This window comes from Eleginops maclovinus, chromosome 9, assembly GCF_036324505.1.
Source record: "Eleginops maclovinus isolate JMC-PN-2008 ecotype Puerto Natales chromosome 9, JC_Emac_rtc_rv5, whole genome shotgun sequence".
NCBI classification, from domain to species: domain Eukaryota; kingdom Metazoa; phylum Chordata; class Actinopteri; order Perciformes; family Eleginopidae; genus Eleginops; species Eleginops maclovinus.
This window is the reverse complement of record NC_086357.1, coordinates 13915587-13935912: the sequence shown is the minus strand read 5'-3', so window position 1 is coordinate 13935912 and position 20326 is coordinate 13915587. Positions and strand designations below refer to the sequence as shown.

Sequence of the window (20326 nt, the reverse complement as noted above, 5' to 3'; positions counted from 1 at the left end):
TTTTCAACACACAAGAAACACAAGAAGTTGTTCTTAATGCAGCACCATGTGATACAAAGTCTTCTTGAGCCCTGTCCACTGACCTACCGAAGCACCTGTCCAGCAGAAAGAAGCCGTATGTGGGAGGAGACTGGCAGAGGCAGGCCGTTTCTCAGCCAGTTGAGTTGGGGCGGAGGAGAGCCTGTTGCAACACACTCAATGTTGACAGAACTGTCCAGAAGTGTGGTCAGCTGATCAACTGTCTCACTGTTGCCGTCTATCACAGGGGGCACTGAGAAAGCCAAATGGAAAGCAAAGTCAATGAAAAACAAGTTCCTCATGCTATAAATAAGTTTGTGTTGAACGATAAAAGTACAAACAAATATTTTTAACCCACCATACACATTCAGATTGAATATCCTGTCTTCTTCCCCTGCAGTGTTGGTGGCCACACAGGTGTACTTGCCACTATCAGGTGTGTTAGCTTCGGTCACAGTGAGTGTGCTTCCATCGGGACTGATTCTGAATAGACAGGCATCATCTCATCATCATCAACACACTCATTCATCACTGAACTGGACTAAATATTTGTTCGCCAGTGAGCATTACCTGAGACCTTGGTTTCCTGTATTGTTGATGACTTTCCATCCTTTAACCACTGGATGGTTGGAGCCGGGGTTCCCCGAGCCTGACAGACCAGCTGGATGCTTTCATTGAGAAGGACTCCCATTTCACGCGGCAGCTCTGATCCAGATATGCTGGGAGGGACTAATAGAATAACAGTTTTACAGTTTGGTTTTTCAAAAATGTCCCAGTTTTCAAAGATTTCCCAGTTTGGGATAATAAATTAATTCTTATCTTACCTTAACACAATCTTATAAATATGATAAGAAAACCTTAAAAACAAACACATGTATCTGTATAACAGTATACTGGCAACACATTAATCCTGGGCTCATGGAAAGAGAAGCATTTACATTTCTTTAATATGCAACTGGTCTCTAGAATAGGGTTATAACTGGTTCATTGTGAATGAGGCTTTGACTGTGCTTGTACCTTGTATAGAGAGGTTGTAGCTCTTGCGTGCCTTGCCCTCCACGTTGGAGGCCACACATGTATAAGTGCCGCTGTCAGCAACATGTGACCGTGCAATCTGCAGCTTGCTTCCTCCAGCGAAGATGTGCATCTCCAGAGACTCTGAGTTCTCTAAAGAAATACGAAGATGTTTGGTATATTTGAAATGACAATGACAAAGCTACAGTACCATGTCATGTAGTAGTAGCCCTTTCCCTTTGTATCATCCAAAGTTAGTTGTGTTAAACAGGTTATTTGATTAAAATGTAAGACACAGATGAAGAATTACTTTTCTGTCCCAGGAAGACATTGACAAAATAAAGGCCTACCTATGGGTCGTCCATTCTTTAACCACGTGAGGCTTGGAGGAGGGATTCCAGTAGCATCACAGGCAAAGGTGACAGGGTTACTGATGGTTTCCACAACACTCTCCTCTGCTGGGCCATCAATACTGGGAGGCACTGAAGAGAGAAGTGGAAACATTTATTTTTTCAATATTATAATCTAAGTGTAATCTATGTGTGTTTTAGGAAGTTTATATTTTGAAGATGTAATATATATATATATTGAGCTACCATAGATATTCAAGTGAAAGTTCTTGTCTACTTGTCCAGCAACATTGGTGGCCTTGCAAACATATTGTCCTGTATCAGACACCTGAATGAAAGAGAAGACATTACAGAAAGATGCAAAAGGAAAACACTGAAAACAATATTCTTACAAATAAATTACAAAAGGGCAAAAAAGGCAAGAGTTGCTTTTTTTTTAAGAAAGAAAAAAGTCCTCAGTAATAAGATGAACAAACAGCGCATCTCTTACCTCTGAGCCTTTGATCTCAAGCATCTGTCCGTCCGCCAGGATGCGCAGGTTTGCCGTTTCTGCCACCATCCTGCCATTCTTGTACCAGGTGATGGTGGGTGGAGGGACAGCGTTTGACTCACACTCCAGCTTTACTGATTTCCCAACGAGCACATTCACCACCACAGGGGAATCCCCACTACTGTCCCGGATACTGGGAGGAACTAAGAGTCGAAGGAGGAAAACATTTACCATCATTTTATGATGTAAAGTCAGGTGCTCAGTGTACATTCAACACAATATTGAAGTGTACTGACCAAAAACTGTGAGATAAATGTGTTTGTAGGCCTCTCCTGCTGCGTTCATGGCCACACAGCTGTACTTTCCTCCATCAGATACTTTGGCTTTCAGAATCTGTAGAGTACGACCACCTAAAGGCACAAATAAACACACCAACACATTTTAGAATGAACTGTTGTTGATCTTTTTTATGGCAGGCTCAGATACAGATATTCCATGCACAATGTTAAATGTGACCCAAGTTGCAGAACCTGGCATGATGAGTGCATTGGTGTCTCCCTGAATGGGACCCCTGTCATTTAGCCAGCTCAAAGTAGGAGGGGGGAAACCAGTAGCTTCACAAGAGAACGACACAAAATTGTTCACCACCACAGTTACAGTCTCAGGACTCAGGCCGATAATGGTGGGAGGTACTTGAAGGAAAAAGACAAGAAACATTTTATATAGGAAACAGTTATTTTCACACAATTAAATCTTTATAAAGTAGAAAGACATTTTCTTACAGAATTGTGATAATAAAAGACAATTAAGAATGGAAATTTGATTTACCATTTAACATGTGACTCACCATGAACATTAAGGTTAAAGGACTTTTCTGCACTTCCAGCCACATTGTCAGCCACACACACATAGCGCCCTGTGTCAGACACCTGAGCAGTTAACACCTGATGGTTGGGAAAGATGACAAGATTTGTAATCTAGTAAGAGCACAGATCTAGTTAAAGGTCTCCTATTATGCTATATATTTCAACAATATATTGTGGGGCAATATCTATACAAAACATGTCTGTGAAGTGTCACCCATTGTAGCATGCCACATACCCCTCTATTTCAGCCCTGTACCTGAAGTGCTGATTCTGTGACTGTCGCTTTAAATCTGAGCTGAGCTGAAGCTGGCCACACCCCTTAGGAGTGCATGTAGCTCTCTGTCTGAAGAGAGACGTTTCTAGCGGAGAATCTCAGCTAAACGCTGCCGTGATTAAACCCCATATTATGTTGCAAACCACATCAAGCATTATTTCTGAAACCCTTCTCAGTGTTTACCACTAGAACAGTGACATTATATGTGTTATATATACAACGACTCTAAGTCCAGCAGACATCCTGTTGAATACACAGACACAGAGGTGCTGCAGAGGGGATTCAGCTCGCGACTGTATATGGGGGACGATAGGTTGGGACGTGTCATGTGGGTGGGACGTTGCCAGGAGCTCAATGTAAAGCCAGCCCACATTTCCGATATGACGTCATAACCGAAGCAAATCTGGATCAGCTCGTTTGTACTTCCGTTTTTAGAGATGTGGGTAAGGAGGAAAAGAGAGAGGGTTGTATTTTCTGACACTTTGTGAGTCTCCTTACACACAATGATGTACAAAAGACAGCAAAAAGTGCATTTTGCATAATAGGGGACCTTTAAAATAGATATGATCAACAAAATTCAAGTGATGAAGCAGTTGTTTTGTATTGGGACAGATATCCCATTGTCTGGAGTATCTGTACCTTAGAGAGTTACACAAAAGTGGAAGAAGCTAATCTCATACCGAACAATTTAAGTTTTATAAATATATTCATTGCAACCATCTTCTGGTGATTTTTAAAATATTGTACAAGGGTTTCTATCTTTGGTTATCGTTATAGGCAACTGGTATATCATAGGCTAGGACACACGTGGAGAACAACTCTCTTCCTAGTTTTTACCTGAAGTGTTCGCCCATTGGACAAGATCCTATTTGGCCCATCAGAGCTGACTGGCTGGCTGTCCTTAAACCAGGTGATCTTCGGGGCGGGGTTTCCATCCACATAACACTCCAGTTGGGTAGTTTTGTTGACTAAAACTGTGACCTCGTCGGGCAAATCGCTGTCTGATTCTCGTATGGTCGGCGGCACTATTGCAGGACAGAAAAAAAAGGGAATTTTAACATAGGAAATTAATGCAATAACAATACACAATGTAAAGTGCTTTTGTGGTGGGAGGATTCGGTCCTGATGGGCCATTGCCTACTGCCAGCGGGGAGTGGTTGAATCTTTGCAAATAAAATGATTCCCCCCAGCTCTGTTAAACTGTCTGATACCTTAACCACAAAGAAAATAGTTTTTACTCACATAATACTCTGACATCATACTGAAGGGAGTCTTCTCCTGCTTCGTTTACAGCCACACACGTGTACCTTCCTGAGTCTTCAGCCTGTGATCTGGGAATCTGTAACACTCTCCCACCTGTGAGTAAAACCATCAAAGATTAGTGTAAACTCACCCTCCATCTTGCTTCCTCCCTGTTTTATATGTCAACTCACCCGGCAAGATCAGAACTCTGTCATTTGAGGTCTGCAGTTGTCCATCTTTGTACCAAGTGAGTGTCGGAGGAGGCACCGCATTGGTCTCGCAATACAGAGAGATGGGATTGTTGAGTATCACATCTCGAACATCCCCTCCAAAGCCTGGGGGAGACGTGCTATCACCAACTCCACCAGGTCTGTTGAAATTAGGCGGAACTGAAAAAGAGAAATGTAATCATTTTTGTAAACTTTAACATTTCCGATTTCAGACAGCACAATTCAAGGCTATTGTTCTTTTATGATTTAAGGATGATGACCTTAAAATGAATGGTATTTTTTTTTTTAAACAAAACATTTTTGCACAAATTGCCGTTTTCAAACACACAAACAACAGAACCAGAATACACTTGAAATGCATAAATAATCTCAGTTAACAAATCAGCATCAGTCGACCCAGTTCACCTTGTATATTTACATCAAAGTCCTTCTCATCCTCGCCAGCTATGTTAGTGGCTACACAGGTGTAGCGGCCGGTGTCTGACACCTGAGCGTGCTTGATCTGAACAATACGACCGTTGTTTGTTACGGACACATGGTCATCTGTGCGCAGGATCTATTGAAGAAAAAGAATGAGAAATCAGGTTTTACAGGTAATTTTCTTTTTTTTCTCCCATAATCTCTCTGAATGAAATAAGATTGCTACCTGTCCGTCCTTGAACCACTGCAGTGCTGGAGTAGGAAAGGCCTGAGCTGCACACTCGAGGGTCAGGGTGCTGTTGACCTTGATCTTGACCTCTTTGGGTGCCAGTCCTTCCCCGGGAATATCATTCTTATTGATCTGAGGAGGAACTGGAGTCAAAAAAACATGTTTAAGACAACATTGACATACAGAGTGAATAAAAACGATTGTTTATATGATCATGTTTCATCCATCACCAAGAATTAACAGATTTAACATGTAATCTCTGACCATTATTATCAGTATATTAGCTATATTTATTTATATTTGACTGTACTCTCTTGAGCTCCCCTAGCGTAACAGTGCTCGACTAATCTGTTGCTTTACTCTTAATCTATCAAGATCATTGTTTAATGCTTTCTTAATGATGAATTACTTATTTCCAATAGACTTATGAGCTCACCTGTGGTAAACAACATATAAAATGGGGCTTTTGAAATATTCTTTGTGGGAAAATCAGTTTTTCAGATCCAATGATTTTTTCGGTCGAGGACAGCTAAAGTAAGATACAGCTGGTGTTCAGAACAGAAATCTCACCATAAACCTTGACCTCATAGTGCTTTAGTGTCTCTCCAGCCTCATTGGTGGCCACACAGGTATATCTCCCAGCATCCTCTTCTTTAGCATTCAGAATCTGCATGGTGCGCCCACCTGTGAAAGCATGGTTGATGGATTCAAACTCTACTGCTGTATTCGAGTACATTTCAAGTCTATTGTTATTTAAGTCTCAAACCTGGAAGGACTCGGACGTTGCGACTTGACTCGAATGGAGTACCGTCCTTGAGCCAAACGATGAGAGCAGGAGGGTAAGACTGGACTTCACACACGAGAGAGGTGGGGCTGCTCAGAGTTACGGTCACCTCCTCTGAAGAACCGTCAGGACCCGATCCAGCAATGGTGGGAGAAACTGGCAAAAAAGGGAAAAGCAGAGAAATAAAACTTAGAAAAATAACATAAATTGATCTCAAATAGTTTGAGTCATACTGTAAATAATTAAAAAAGGCATTGTGTTTGTACCCAGAACATTGAGGTTGAAGTGCCGGCTCCGTTCCCCTGCACTGTTGGATGCCAGGCAGCTGTATCTGCCGGTGTCTGCAATTTGGGCCCCAGATATTTGGAGGAAGCGACCATGAGACAGAACTTGGTGCCGTGTGTCAGGCATTAACAGCTGTCCATCCTTCAACCATTTAACCTCTGGTACAGGGTTACCTATGAAATGAATGTAATACTGAATTGATCAAATTAATTTTCATTAGCAGAACATGTGGTTTAAACGTCAATGTATGATGTCACTTACCTGAGGCCTCACAGCTAAGAGTGATGTTGTGTTTCTCCTTCACTTTAGTATCCGCCACAGTTCCCCCGACCACAATGCTTGGTGGAACTGTCGAATCAAACTGAAAATCAATTACATTGTTCTCACTGTTTTCCCGTTCATTAAAAAATGATCACAGCAAAATAAATGTTTATCATATCTTTTTTTTTTAATAAATGTTAAATGAAATCAGATTATCTGTGAATGTAAACACATTTTCCAACCACACAGACCTTGATTGAATTAATTGTATTGTATTTTAATCTGTATAGTGAAGTTGACATTTTCATTCATTATGATGCCATCTAATAAAGAAAAAGAAGGGTTTATTTAATCTTTACCAAGGATGTCGAGGTCAAAGTTCTTTCTTTCCTCCCCAGCGATGTTGGACACAATACAGGTGTACCTCCCAGCATCCTCCACTGCAGCGTGCATTAGACGCAGGCTCCGGCCACCTAGAATGACAAACCAATTATTTGTTGCATTATTTGTTGAAATGTAACGTAATGTAACCATAAATTTAAACCTGTTGAAAGTAATTCACCCCTCTTTGAAAACTGGGGTCAATTAACAAGAAGAATTGAGACTCTGAGGCTCACAGCTGTTAAAACATTTAGTCAGCATCAGTTTTAATGATATTTAAGACGAATTGAATCTGTCTCTACAAACTGTGTCCTAACATGGCTAATGAGAAGACAAGTGACAACCATTGAGACAATGTTTGGGTTTGCAAAAAGTTATCCTGAGCTTATGCCTAAAAATGTATATAAGTCAAACACAAAATCATATTTGCAGGGAATGGTACTTTGAGCTGTGGACAAGTGATTAAGGTAGTATGTTTAACTTGAAGCAATGGTTTAATTTGAAGGCCTCAGTACGTCTTGTTAAATGTTTAAAAACACATTTCAAAGCAATTGCTCCCGTTTGTCTTGTTTCGCAAATCTCTGTCCGTGGAGTTTGGCCCACGTCGCAGTGATCCTATTACATCCTATTACTGGTGATGTATTGCAATGACATGGCCTTTGAAATCATCTAGGAAGCCAAACAGTTCAAGTTACTCAGTCATAAATCGAGGCAATCATTTATATTTTTGGTGGCTTGTTTTCATTGACTCTTTTCCTTCACGACTGGCAAACTAAAGTAAAATGTTTTAGACGTTTGAAGATATCTGACATGGCACATAATAACATGGGGTGATCAAACGTGAAAAACAGTTAACATTTAAAGCAAATAATGTTGCATACGTTTTGTAACTTTGGTTTTTCAAGTTCTTTAAGTCACACAGTTACTCACCAGAGAGGACGCGCACTGAGCTCGTTACTTTGATAGGCCGACCATCCTTTAGCCAGTTGATTGCAGGAAGAGGGATACCAGAGGCCTCGCAGCTCAGAGCAACTGGGTTCTTCACTACAACACTCACATTTTCTGGCTGCTGCACCTGACCAATTATGCTAGGTGGGACTGAAAAAGAGGAGAGGCATTTGGAAAAATACAAGACCTTGAAATGGTCTATAACTCTCCAAACAGAAGAACAAAACAGATCAAGCTAAATATGTTTTCATACCATGTACACTGATGTCATGCTTGCTGTCAGCCTGTCCTGCCACATTTACAGCGATACAGGTGTAGCGTCCTGTGTCTGACACTTTAGCATCTTTAATCTTTAACAGCCTCCCCTCGTTCAGGACTTTGGCTCCGTTCTGGCCTGTGATTGGCCGCCCATCTTTCAGCCATGTAATGGCTGGTCGCGGTACGCCCTCTGCGGCACACTGTAGGGTCACATCACCTCCTTTTGTCAGGGCAACGTTATCTGTGTCGCCCTCGCTGCGTCTGATGGAAGGGCGGACTGAAGTGAGAGAAGCAGGTGAGTTGGTGGTCATTCTCTGTCAAGACATGCTAAGCAAAATGTTCAATAACGATCAATTTTTTCATACTGTATGGCTTTTAAGAATGTACTGCATAAATACATGCACCTTTCTTTCAAAGTTACAGGCATAATTTAAGTGGATCCAATTACATGCATGATGTTTAGTCATTTAAACACGGTACACTATCAAAGAAATGTCCCCTGATTTCTTTGTTCATAAAAGGAAACATCCATTTAATATCTTGCGCCTAGCTTAAGCTCTGGTTTCAAATACTTAAAATGAAGTATGATGCAGATCTGGTAGAAGACACATACCATAAACCTGCAGGTTGTACTCCTTAGAGGTAGTGCCTGCCGCGCTGGAGGCTGTGCAGGAGTAAGAGGCTGTATCGGTCTTCTCTGCGCTGGAGATCTGCAGCTGGCGACCTCCTGATAAAACCCTGAGACGTTGGTCCGACTTGATCTCAGAACCTGGGACAAATACAGAGCATAGTTCAGTCTGGTATCACAGTATATCAAACAATGTCCATATACCGTAGCAATACTTTTGGTCTTTGTGTCTAATAGACACTTACCGTCCTTCCTCCAGGTAAGGCTGGGGGGCGGTATGCCACTGGATTCACACACAAGAGAGATGAGACTTCCTTCAGTCACAGTCATAGGAGACACCTCCTCTGAGCCACGGATACTGGGAGAAACTGAGATAATGACAGGCACCAAAAGGAGGCGCTCACATCACATTCAATTCAGATGCTGGTGCAGTTCACTGAGATGAAGGTGAGTATGAAACCTAACAAGCTCCCTAAAATCCCTGCTGCAACATCTCTATTCGTGAAAATGTGAGCGGAAAATAAAATGTTAACAGGTTACAAACACTGTTGATATCATGTTTTATGCATTGGTCTGATCAGTTTAAACACAGGTAACTAAGCCATTGCGGTTATCCATAGAGATTGAGTGCAGCTTAATCAATGGTTTATTACTAACTAATCAAATAACTTATAAGTAATATCATGAAAAGATCCTATAACATCTATATTATACTTCACTTTTACTTTCAGATTCAGCTTCCTAGCCAACACAAAGATATTCTTATAAAGCAGTTTAGCAAACATATAGAGCCAACAAATAAAGATAAACTCACCCCAGACGTTAAGATTGTAGTTCTTTTCTGTTTTCCCAGCAACATTGGTGGCTTCACAGGAATACCTGCCTGAATCCTGCACCTGGGCACTATCGAACTAACAACAATAGACAAATCATGAGATATGCCAATACACTGACAAACTCTGAACTCAAATTAAAAACAAGGTGAATAGTGAAAATACAATGATTTTGAGGAGGATGAACTCAAAAGACACAAGTTATGTCAAGTATTATCACCTTTTACAAAGATTAGGAAAACCATTTTATAATTCATAATATCGGCTGTACCTTAAGCACACTCCCGTCTGCTGACATAGTCAGACCAGGCTTCCTGAAGAGGGGGCGGCCATCTTTGCGCCAGGAGAGGTTCGGTGGAGGGATTGCATCGCTCTGGCACTGCAGCTCGACTGGACGACCGAGCATCACTGTGGCATTCACCTCCTCACCTTTAATGTTAGGGGGCACTGCGAAAGACATGAAGGCAAACTACTGAAACTGTTTCTCTGACAGATTGAAGAAAATGATGTGTACAAATAAAACATTTAATGGTCAGCGCATACACACTATTCAAGTGTTCTTTTACATTAATTGAACTTGAAAGCTAGCCCGCTGGGAAATTCTAAATGCTGTTAAGTCATTCATATTACATCATTAGCAAATAGAAACCATTGCTTCCTGAGATTCAAAGGGTCTGTTAAATTGGGCAGCTGGTGCTCTTTAAGTACTAATCCTATCTTGGGCTATGACTGCATCATTAAACCAGTTCAACATTTTTTTGTGGTAATAACAATCAAAGTTGCTTTATTTCCAAGACGTTCTTGAAACCTGATCTCCATGCAAATTGCTAACATGCACTGCATAATGACTAAAGTGCAAAGAAATGTGCACAAACTATGTTTTTATGCCCTGTTTCTTTCCGAGCACAACAACAAACAATTGCTGAGAACATTTAACTACATTTTTTTTTCTGGGACTTTTGAGCAACAGGGTGGTGGGAAATTCTGTCAGGAAGTGTCTGGAGGTCTCCACCCCATGAATGACTCTATTCTAACAGAAAACTGGACCAATAAAAAACACCTACATTATGTGACGATTCTGTTAATTTAAGCTTCTGTTTCAACTTTTTCAACAGACAAGGCAGTTCAACTTTTTGGGTGGATCTAGCCTGGCCCAGAAAAGGACTGCTGGCCAATTTCCCTGCAGTAGGGTCATGGGGGAAAGACTGACAGGCCCTCAGCTCAGCATTTGGCGGAGACAGGAAGCAACAGAAGAATGGTAGCAATTACCACAACAAATCCGCCTTTATTTCTTTGGACAAGTTTCTTTTTTATCTTTCTGAGGAAACGCACGTCATGTGGATGTTTAAATTCAGCATACATTGATTCAAACACACATAATGGGACAGACACACAGGCACATATTCTATATGTAAACTAGGTTTGTACAGACTTGTATAACAAATGCTCTGCCATCAAGCTCAGATCTGTATTAGAAAAAATGGTTATTGAAATGCTAAACTTAGTCAAAGCATACTTCCTCTACAAACGCATGTTTTGCTGGAAGCCTTTTTCAAATTTCACTTCAGTATATTATTGACAGGACATTTGACGTCAGCCATAATCAAAACTCATTTAAAGAAGAAAGAAACAAAGAGTGTTATATACATGAAGTCTTGAGTAAAATAATTTAAAGGCCCACTTTTGAGCAAAATGCACTTTTTGCTGTCTTTTATTCATAAATATGTGTCCCCGGTGTGTAAGGAGACTCACAAAATGTCAGAAAATACACCCCTCTCTCTTTTCCTCTTTACCCACATCTCTAAAAACAGGGGTACAAACGAGCTGATCCAGATTTGCTGCCGATATGACATCATAACTGAAATGTGGGCTGGCTTTACATTGAACTCCTGGCAACGTCCCACCGACGTGACACGTCCCAACCTATCTTCCACAATATACAGTAGGCGAGCTGAATCCCTCGAGCAGCTCTGTATCTCTTTATTCAGCAGGATGTCTGCAGGAGGGACTTAGAGTAAAGTTGTAATATATAATTCATATAATGTCACTGTTCTAGTGGTAAACACTGAGAAAATCAGTGTTTCAGAAATAATGCTTGATGTGGTTTTGAACATAATATTGTGTTTAATCACTGCAGCGTTTAGTTGACTTTCTCCGTTAGAAACTTCTCATGCATGATGCTCCAAAGTGGCGTGGCCAGCTACAGGTCAGCTACAATTTAAAGCGACAGTCACATAATCAGCACTTCAGGAACAGGGCAGAAATACAGTACATGAATATTTTGTTTTATGAAAATAGTGAATCCATGAGTTATAGAGGACATATTTTAATATTGTTTCCACTGAGACTAATAATCTACATCAAAGATATTCAGTAAACAATCATAGAGGACAAAGAAAAGCAAGAAGCTGAACCCATAGAATTTCAAAAATGATTTTCTTGTTTGTTTGACTTGTTGATTCATTGCAGCAGTTTAAACCTCCTGTTATCAATTTTCTTATATTATGTCATAAGCCTTTTGTAAAATATGATATGTATAAGTATGTATATGTAGCTGTAATAATATATTTCACATAAAAGGGATTTTTGTTTGCACATGTACGTGTATGCAAAAACTTGTGATCTACTCACCATAAACCCTCAGGTCGTACTCTCTATGTTGTTCTCCTCCTGCATTGACAGCCACACAGGTGTACCTGCCTGTATCACTAACAAGAGCGCTGTTCAGAGAAAGTAGTCTGCCACCAGACAACACCTAAGTGGGAGAAAGACATAGATCAGGCACGGCATACATGCAAGTACACGTTTATGAAAATGTAGACATATTGTAAATATCCAATTAAATTATTGTCCTATGTAAGGAAACATTATGCCAAAATTCAAATCATAATATAAATCTATAGAATCATATTGATATGAGTTTTAATGATATATACACACCTGTATGCCATGTGAAACACTTGCTACAGGACTGCCATCTTTGAGCCATGTGAGGCTGGGTAGAGGAACACCGGTGGCCTCACACTCCAGCCTGGCAGCCTCGTTTACAACAACTGTTACTGTGCCCCCTCGACTCGAGATGATGGGAGGCACTGCAAGGAGGGAAATTAAAAGGATTGCATAAATGCATGACAGTTAAGCAAAAGAGAAACTTTCTCTAATGCTGTGGAAGGTTTATCAAGTCAGATAAGTAAAGGTATAGCTCAGTTTTAATGTGTGCTCACCATACACCTGCAGACTGTGGGATATCTCTGCAACTCCAGCCAGGTTGACCGCTACACATCTGTACATCCCAGCATCTGACAGCTGAGCTCGTTCAATCTCAAGCAACTGGCCACGCTTCAGCATGGTAACCCCAGCTGCACTTGTCAGCGGTCGGCCATCTTTGTACCAAGTGATAGCTGGAACACAAAGGTTATTCAAGGTGCTTCACATAAAGCAAATGGAAAATACATATGAATCACATCTCACAAGGGTGAGGTTGGATTGAAGTAACAAAAACAACACAAAAACGTTATTAAAAGCAGAAATGTTTTTCAATTTCATCTGACTAGCTATGGACAATGGTACCTAAAATACAATGACATCTTTATACATGCAACATTGTGCACATAAATCAGATTATTGTAGAGGAACACGTTCTGTAAATTGCAGAAAAATCACAAGAAAATGTTAAATTCCACTTGAATGTGACTCCTTATCTGTACTGTTGGAACAGATTGGAAAATAAAGACAGTGGAAAGGATTAAAGCTGCCTAAAGGGAGTCATCTGAAATCAATTTTCTGCTGTTCTATTAACGGTTAAAGATAAGGCAAGCAGCAGTATAGACAGTTCCAGCACAGCAGCCAGAGGAAACTACGCCCTAGAGCCTGGAGTGAGCGCAGCGGGGACGGAGGAGGAAGCTTGTGAACTGCCTTACCGGGTAATGGGCTGCCTGTGGCCTTGCACTCCAGCTCGGTGGGAAAGCCTGAGAGGATGGTCTGGTTGATGATCTCTCCAGAGTAGGGAATACTGGGAGGCTCTGAGGGACACACACAAGAGCAGTAATACATCAGACGATACTCTCCTGTCTCCACCTAGTCCCTCGACACAGAGCGCAGATAGAAACGTACATGACAGAGACCAGAGATAGTGGTGTGTGTATCTTTAAGTTACCATGGACACTGAGCCGAGTGTGCTGTTGGGCTTCACCGGCTGCATTGGTGGCCAGGCAGGTGTATTTTCCAGAGTCCTCGAGTCTTGCCTCTTTGACCTTTAGCAATCTGCCCGCCGACTCCAGCTGTTTCATACACAAGCAGAAACGCACACAGGACACACAACATTAAGACTGGTAACTACTTTTCATGTAAAAATGCTCCACATGTTGCAATGTTGTGTCAGTTTTAGAATCAAACAGCTGATACCAATCAGCCAATAGAAGCATGACTTCACTGCTTTGCCTGAACTAATGCCATTCTTAATTAGTGTGTCTTGAGGCTAAAGCAGAAAATTGCTTCTAAAAAAATAATCACAGGCCTAGGGGCAACTGTAATTGGTTCCCATCTTAAATAAAAAAACAAAACACGCTTTGCCTTGCAACACTTACTGACCAAAGTTATCGCTGGAAAATAGAACAGGGCCTCCTTTCTTTTGCGTGGCATTGCAAATTCATCAACGATGTACATTGTTTGGTGCATTTCACGAGCATCAGTCTGCATTTCAGGTTTGCCTGAACCTGTGTCTACTCAGGTGGTTCGTCATATAAACATTAAAAAAATATTATGTCAATAAGGCATCCAACCTTAAGGTGCCCCTGTGTTGTGTCGACAGGTCGGCCATCTTTAAGCCAAGTAATGCTGGGAGGAGGAATGCCGCTGGAGATGCACTCCAGACCAATGGACTTGTAGAGAACCACCGAACGTTCTGCATGCCCAGTCGTACGAATGGATGGAGGAACTTGGGAAATTAAAAGGATAAAGTTATTCTCCTAGAAAACACTTAACAGCAAATTGTGAAAGAGGGACATTAGAAAAAGGCATAGAGAAGTATTTACCCAAAGTGGGATTGTCCCTCTGGTTTGCATTTAAAGCACAAATTACATTTATCACAATCAAAGTGTGTGCAAATGATCCACCCTACTATTTGTTGTCAGAAAACTATGCACTATATTGCAAAACATAATAAAGTCATTTAGAATTTACCATGGACAACTACTTTGAAGTCCCTCTCGTGGTCTCCTGCTTCATTAGTGGCCACACATTGAAAACGCGCCGTGTCAGAGACTTGAGCACGGGAAACGATTAGCCGTCGACCGTTGGCTGCCACACGCAACCCCTCACCCTGTCTGACTGGTTTACCATCTTTATACCACCTGGAAATAAATATTTTGCAGTGAACATATCTTTATGCGTGTATATTTGAATCAGTTCATCTAAATGGTTGAGATGTAGATCTTACATGATGACAGGTGCAGGCGTTCCAGTGGCCTGACACTCCAGCTCCAAAGGGCTGTTGATTATCACCGTGCTGTCTGTCACATCTTCAGCTCCATCAATGAAAGGAGGGACTACGATAAAAACAAATGTTGGGGACATTTTAAATACTATATTAAAATGTATTCAATGCTGGGAAATTAGAATAAATGTATGTGTAATGAACTAAAATGATTTGCTTACATCTGAATTAATCAAAGTCAAACTGTTATTCCATTATTTTCTTTGTATTATTCTTTCTCCTTTATTTCTTTTGCTGATAGTGACAATAACAGAAGAGATAAATAACAATGGTAGGAGGAATTTAAAGATAAGATCTCCTGCCCTGGGGTTTGCTTTGAAATGGAATTTCCTGTATTTTTTGTGAAGAATTGTTGCGAGTATATCATTCAGAAATGTAGCGCTGCGGTGAAGGGACAGGTTTCTGCTTCTCATGTGGAATGCACACATGGTGCAGATAAGAATGGGTTAAAGCGGAACAGACAGATATAGATCACGTTTTGCAGTTGTCGTGGCCGAGTGGTTAAGGCGATGGACTAGAAATCCATTGGGGTCTCCCCGCGCAGGTTCAAATCCTGCCGACAACGGTACAAAGCTTTTCCAGCTTACACAGACCTTTTTGTCAACTGTGACAGGCATTATCTTTGGGTAGTGATTAGGTTTGCTCAGAGTGACTGAATACCAGAGAGGGTATTTCCTCTCTGTAATCTGTAAGCATGACTTTGAAAAACCAACTCAGTTTGTTTCATACCCAGAAGATAGTCCTGCTTTGGTATTTCTTTTTTGTGAATGAGATAGAGGAAGCAATATATCAAAGTATATCAATGTTTTTACCAACATGATTTAGTCCCACTTAGAGCCATATTGAGTGCTGTCAGGATCGTTTCTGTTTATGATGTCAGCTCCAGCCACATAACTTCGACACCGCTGATTAGAGTAAGTATTAAGTAACCTGGAGCAAGATAAGTCCTCAACAGATATCCTGGCTCTTAGCAGCTATAAAGCACTTAACTGGGTGGCAACTTGTGGTTACCACGTTTTCTGAAGTGTCTTCTCTCCAATGTCTTTTTACTTGGAATTGACTGAATTAAAGTTTTGGCTTTCTTATTTTGTGAGCAGGGTTAGGGTTAGGGGGCCACATGCTCAACTGCTGTTCATGAACTAGGTAATAGTTAGTTTGGGTCTGTGTGTGGTTGATGTGCATGCTACTGTCAGGAGAGTGTTTAAATACCCAAAACTCTGACGTCATATTTGACTTCCTTCTCTCCAGCGATGCTCGTAGCAACGCAGACGTAACGTCCCGAGTCTGACACCGTGGCTGAAAGGATTTCTATTTTACTCCCCTGCTCGAGAAGACGGACACTTTCACCATCGCGCACAGGAACTCCGTCCTTCAGCCATGTGAGAGAAGGGGGAGGGTGTCCCCCAGCCTCACACTCCAGAATCAGAGGCTTACTAAGAACCACTTTCCTCTCAGTTGGCCCGTCATCACCCCCAGTAATGGTAGGAGGCACTGGGGGGGGGATGCATAAAAAAGGGAACAGAACAAAAGGAGGGTTAAGGCTTCAAATACTTTTTCTGCTCGACTGATATCTTATTTACATCTCACACTCAAGGCTTTCATCAGCAAACTACATGTAAAATGGCTTTATGCATCAAGTCCTGTACTCTGTATCCATTTTTTTGCTCGTAGAAGATCAAGGATTTTATTTTCACATTAAACTGTTTGCCAAATACCCACAGCTGTTTGAAATTATTCTTGCCTGTTGCGATGGTCTTTCTGGTTTGTGATCGAAACCAAATGCCTTAAAGCCTTGAAAATCTGATTTAATGTCACAATGTGCACTTGATTTTGCTAAATCACAGGGTAAAGATTTGCTTCTAAAAGCACTTTGTTTTAAGCAAGATGTCAGAGGTGAGATTCTTACAGTAGACGTCCAGCACAAGGTTCTTCTCAGCGCTCCCGGCCACACTGGTCACCTTGCAGGTGTACTGGCCCGCATCTGATGCCTGCACCCGGGGGAACTTCAGGTAGTGGCCTCGCTCGACGTACTGAATCTGTCTATTTGATAGGATGGCCTCTCCGTTTCGGTACCAGGTGATGGAAGGAAGCGGCACCCCGCGAGCCTCACACTCCAGGGTTACCGTCGTGTCCAGCAGGGCTGTGGCCTCTGTGGTTATGTTACCGCCTTTGATGGAGGGGGGCACTGGAACAATACCACAAAACTGTGTAATTCAGCTGTATCTCATCATGTAAGGTTACCAAATAAAGAGTAGACTCCACATGTAAGTACCTAACTGTGTAGTATGTGTCAAAACTCACCATACACGCTGAGGTTAAACTCCTTGGATTGTTTGCCAGCTGTATTCATGGCACTACACTGGTAGCGGGCCTTGTCTCCAAGACGAGCACTCTTTATCCTCAAAACCTGACCCCTGTTGGTGACTTCTAGGTTTGGATCACCAAGAAACACCAGCCTAGAAACAGATGTTTCAACCAGTTTTTTCAAATTGTTTTCCATTGTTACCATAATAGTGAATTATATATTATTGGAAGGCACTTACTTCCTGTCCTTGTACCACTGGATTGTGGGAAAGGGTACACCTTGTACATTGCATTCCAGACTGATCTGCTGTTTTACAATGGCTGAAACATCTTGGGGAGAGCCTGACCCCACAATGGTTGGTGGGACTGGGGCGAATAAGACATTCTATGTTACAGATCTAATCAAAAATTTAATTTTTGGATCAAAATGGTTTATTATTATTGTGCTAATTTCAGATTTTCTTACGACTGCAACTATGCAGACAGTGTTTAGGAGTTTCCATAAACAATCACTCAATGTCATGACTCACCCAGTATATCCAAGAAGAAGTCCTTTTCTGTACTGCCAGCGATGTTTATCGCTTTACAGCTGTAGCTGCCTGCATCTGCTGTGGCTGCCTTCAGCAGTCTCAGGGCTTTTCCCATGTCAATAATCTGGATGGTGTCACTACCAACTACCTGTCATTCAAAACAAATAAATAAATCAAACACAAAAGCAAAAACAAGGCATAAGTTACAATTAAGGAAATAGTCCCTGGCAGTAATTATGGGGCTAATTGTAATACATCATGATAAAAGGATCTAAACAAATAAATAGCTGCTTGTAATCGAGGCATGAAAAACAACTGCTGTCTAAAAGCTAAAGATGTATTCAGCTGAGAAATATGACTATGGAAACATTAAAAGAAAACATGTTTCTATTACTGCTTGGAGCAAAAAACATTCAGAGAGGATCTCTATTTAGATTGCTCATAATTAGCAGATTAAAGTGCTCTGAGTTTTCCTTCTGTGCCTGACAAGAATCATGTGTGAAGCAGCCAAGGGAACAGAAAGCAACCAGCCAATGGGATGTTAAAACAAAGTGCGCGCTAACCCTCTGTTCTTGCATCAATTTATCATAATCATTCTTGAACACTTTGATTGTGCTGATACTACGGCTGGCCGGTCAGGTCAGTGCTCTGGGACAGTGCACACTGTGACCAAAGTTTATTCCGTCTTTATGAAAACTCTAATTAAAAGATGACAGGTCATTAAAATGTCTTATTACTTCTATGCATGCATAGCTTTGTGATCCAATCCTTGTAGATTACTTACTCCGCCACAGTTAAAGTATAGGCAAAGAAAATTACAATTACAACACAGGGCTAGTAATCAACTGTTATATATGGGATTTCACTTACTGGAGTCCCATCCTTGTACCAGGTGATGACAGGGGTCGGACTTCCTATGACATCACACACTAAGCTGGTGGACTGGCTCAGGACCAGCGACACGTTGCCTGGTGTTTCCCCGTCACGGATAAGTGGGGGCACTGTGGAGGTGTCAATGGAGAGTTTTCGAGCATTAGTTTCCACAAGATGAAATGTATGTAATATGAGATTAGATGAGATTAAGTTAATGGAGCAAATAACTTAGAACTGGTTCAAAAAAAATAGATAGAAGCGGAGAAGCGGTCAATCACCGTTAACTTTGAGCTGGTACTTCCTCTCAGTGGATCCAGCATCATTGACAGCAGCACAGACGTACTCTCCATTGTCCAGTGGCGACACAGAGGCCAGAATAAGCAGTGTGCCGTCTTCTAGGATGGACACACCAGGCTCATTACCTGTCAGCTCCTGGCCATTACGCAACCATCGAATCACTGGCTTAGGAAGACCTGAGAGAGTGAAGAAGCATAAAAACAAAACAAAATCATTTTCAGTAAGAATTAACATCAACATTTGCAAAATAATAGTGTATACTTTAAGCATAAGTTACTTTTAATAGCAGTGTAGGTTTGTTTTGTTCTTGCATAAAAAACAATGTTTTTAATCTACTTTCTGTTCACAATATAAATTACCTTTGGCAGGGCAGGGGAAAGCAATTTGCTGGTTTGCAACTCTCTCCTGCAGCGGACTATTGAAGGGCGGCTCCAATATCTCGACCACAGGGGGTACTGGAAACCCACATACATATAATCAATGACAAATATACACTGTGAAATATAATTTCACACACTATAAAGCACAGTTTTAATATGCATCCTAAAAATACATAATACATTGAATTTGTAGCCATTCAAACAAAGAATTGCAAACTAAACTGAAATTACGGTACATCATGTCTTAATTTATACAGCTTTTATATAGCTTTAAAAAAACTGCCAAGTACAATATATAATGTGATGTTTCTGAAATCATTTCACCACACATTAATATAATGAACACACTGCGGTCAGTTCAAAGACATGTATTAGCTTCCACCTTGCACAAGAAGCTGGACTCGGGCCTCGTCTCTGCCTGCTGTGTTAGTGGCTGTGCAGGTGTAGGTTCCTTCGTGAGCCAGACCCACGTTTCTAAATGCCAGGCTGCCATCAGGGGACACTGGGTACATCTGACCATCTCTTGTCCAGGTGAGGGTGGGCTCCGGGACTCCTCTCACCACACAAGGCAGCTCAACAGGGTAACCCACCTGAACCTTCATTACCCTGGGTCCAGCCTGGATACTGGGGGGCACTGCAGGACAGAAGACCAGATTTAATAACCTTTAAAGAGAATTATGTCACCCTGGATGTATAGATTCTATAATTTAGGTTCTTCTGTTTAAGAACCATATGCTATCCCAATGACAGCATGTCTACACTGCAACTTCCTCAACTCTCTTGGGTTATGTGTGAGTATTGGATAGATCGTTTTTAAGAGAACCAAATCAATATGTTTGATCTTGATTTTCTTTCCATGGGCCAGAGTGTGCCTTTATTGATTAGAAAATAAATTGTCTTATATTACTGCGAGCCAGTGTCGAACCTGTAGCGGGCA

At 41.3% G+C, this 20326-nt stretch overlaps 1 protein-coding gene and 1 non-coding gene across 2 annotated transcripts in view; one reads left to right on the top strand and one right to left on the bottom strand.

Moving 5' to 3' along the window:
- Window positions 1-20326, bottom strand: part of hmcn1 (hemicentin 1) — a 76014-nt gene that overhangs the window by 16073 nt on the left and 39615 nt on the right. Inside the window, 44 exon segments of the mRNA XM_063891957.1 lie at window positions 88-271; window positions 377-501; window positions 589-619; window positions 622-747; window positions 1036-1185; window positions 1383-1514; window positions 1629-1710; window positions 1873-2075; window positions 2169-2282; window positions 2403-2564; window positions 2720-2816; window positions 3850-4037; window positions 4255-4368; window positions 4446-4643; window positions 4890-5040; window positions 5131-5276; window positions 5704-5817; window positions 5900-6073; window positions 6184-6375; window positions 6464-6550; window positions 6823-6936; window positions 7775-7942; window positions 8046-8327; window positions 8664-8819; window positions 8924-9046; window positions 9493-9589; window positions 9783-9958; window positions 12143-12266; window positions 12452-12603; window positions 12736-12912; window positions 13432-13533; window positions 13668-13791; window positions 14293-14447; window positions 14693-14862; window positions 14949-15057; window positions 16215-16496; window positions 16912-17190; window positions 17307-17461; window positions 17549-17675; window positions 17840-17987; window positions 18710-18840; window positions 18991-19185; window positions 19369-19464; window positions 19772-20023. Of these exon segments, the coding sequence (XP_063748027.1) occupies window positions 88-271; window positions 377-501; window positions 589-619; window positions 622-747; window positions 1036-1185; window positions 1383-1514; window positions 1629-1710; window positions 1873-2075; window positions 2169-2282; window positions 2403-2564; window positions 2720-2816; window positions 3850-4037; window positions 4255-4368; window positions 4446-4643; window positions 4890-5040; window positions 5131-5276; window positions 5704-5817; window positions 5900-6073; window positions 6184-6375; window positions 6464-6550; window positions 6823-6936; window positions 7775-7942; window positions 8046-8327; window positions 8664-8819; window positions 8924-9046; window positions 9493-9589; window positions 9783-9958; window positions 12143-12266; window positions 12452-12603; window positions 12736-12912; window positions 13432-13533; window positions 13668-13791; window positions 14293-14447; window positions 14693-14862; window positions 14949-15057; window positions 16215-16496; window positions 16912-17190; window positions 17307-17461; window positions 17549-17675; window positions 17840-17987; window positions 18710-18840; window positions 18991-19185; window positions 19369-19464; window positions 19772-20023 (6664 nt within the window).
- Window positions 15489-15570, top strand: trnas-aga (transfer RNA serine (anticodon AGA)). Its single transcript has one exon. It is a non-coding gene; the product is annotated as a tRNA-Ser (tRNA).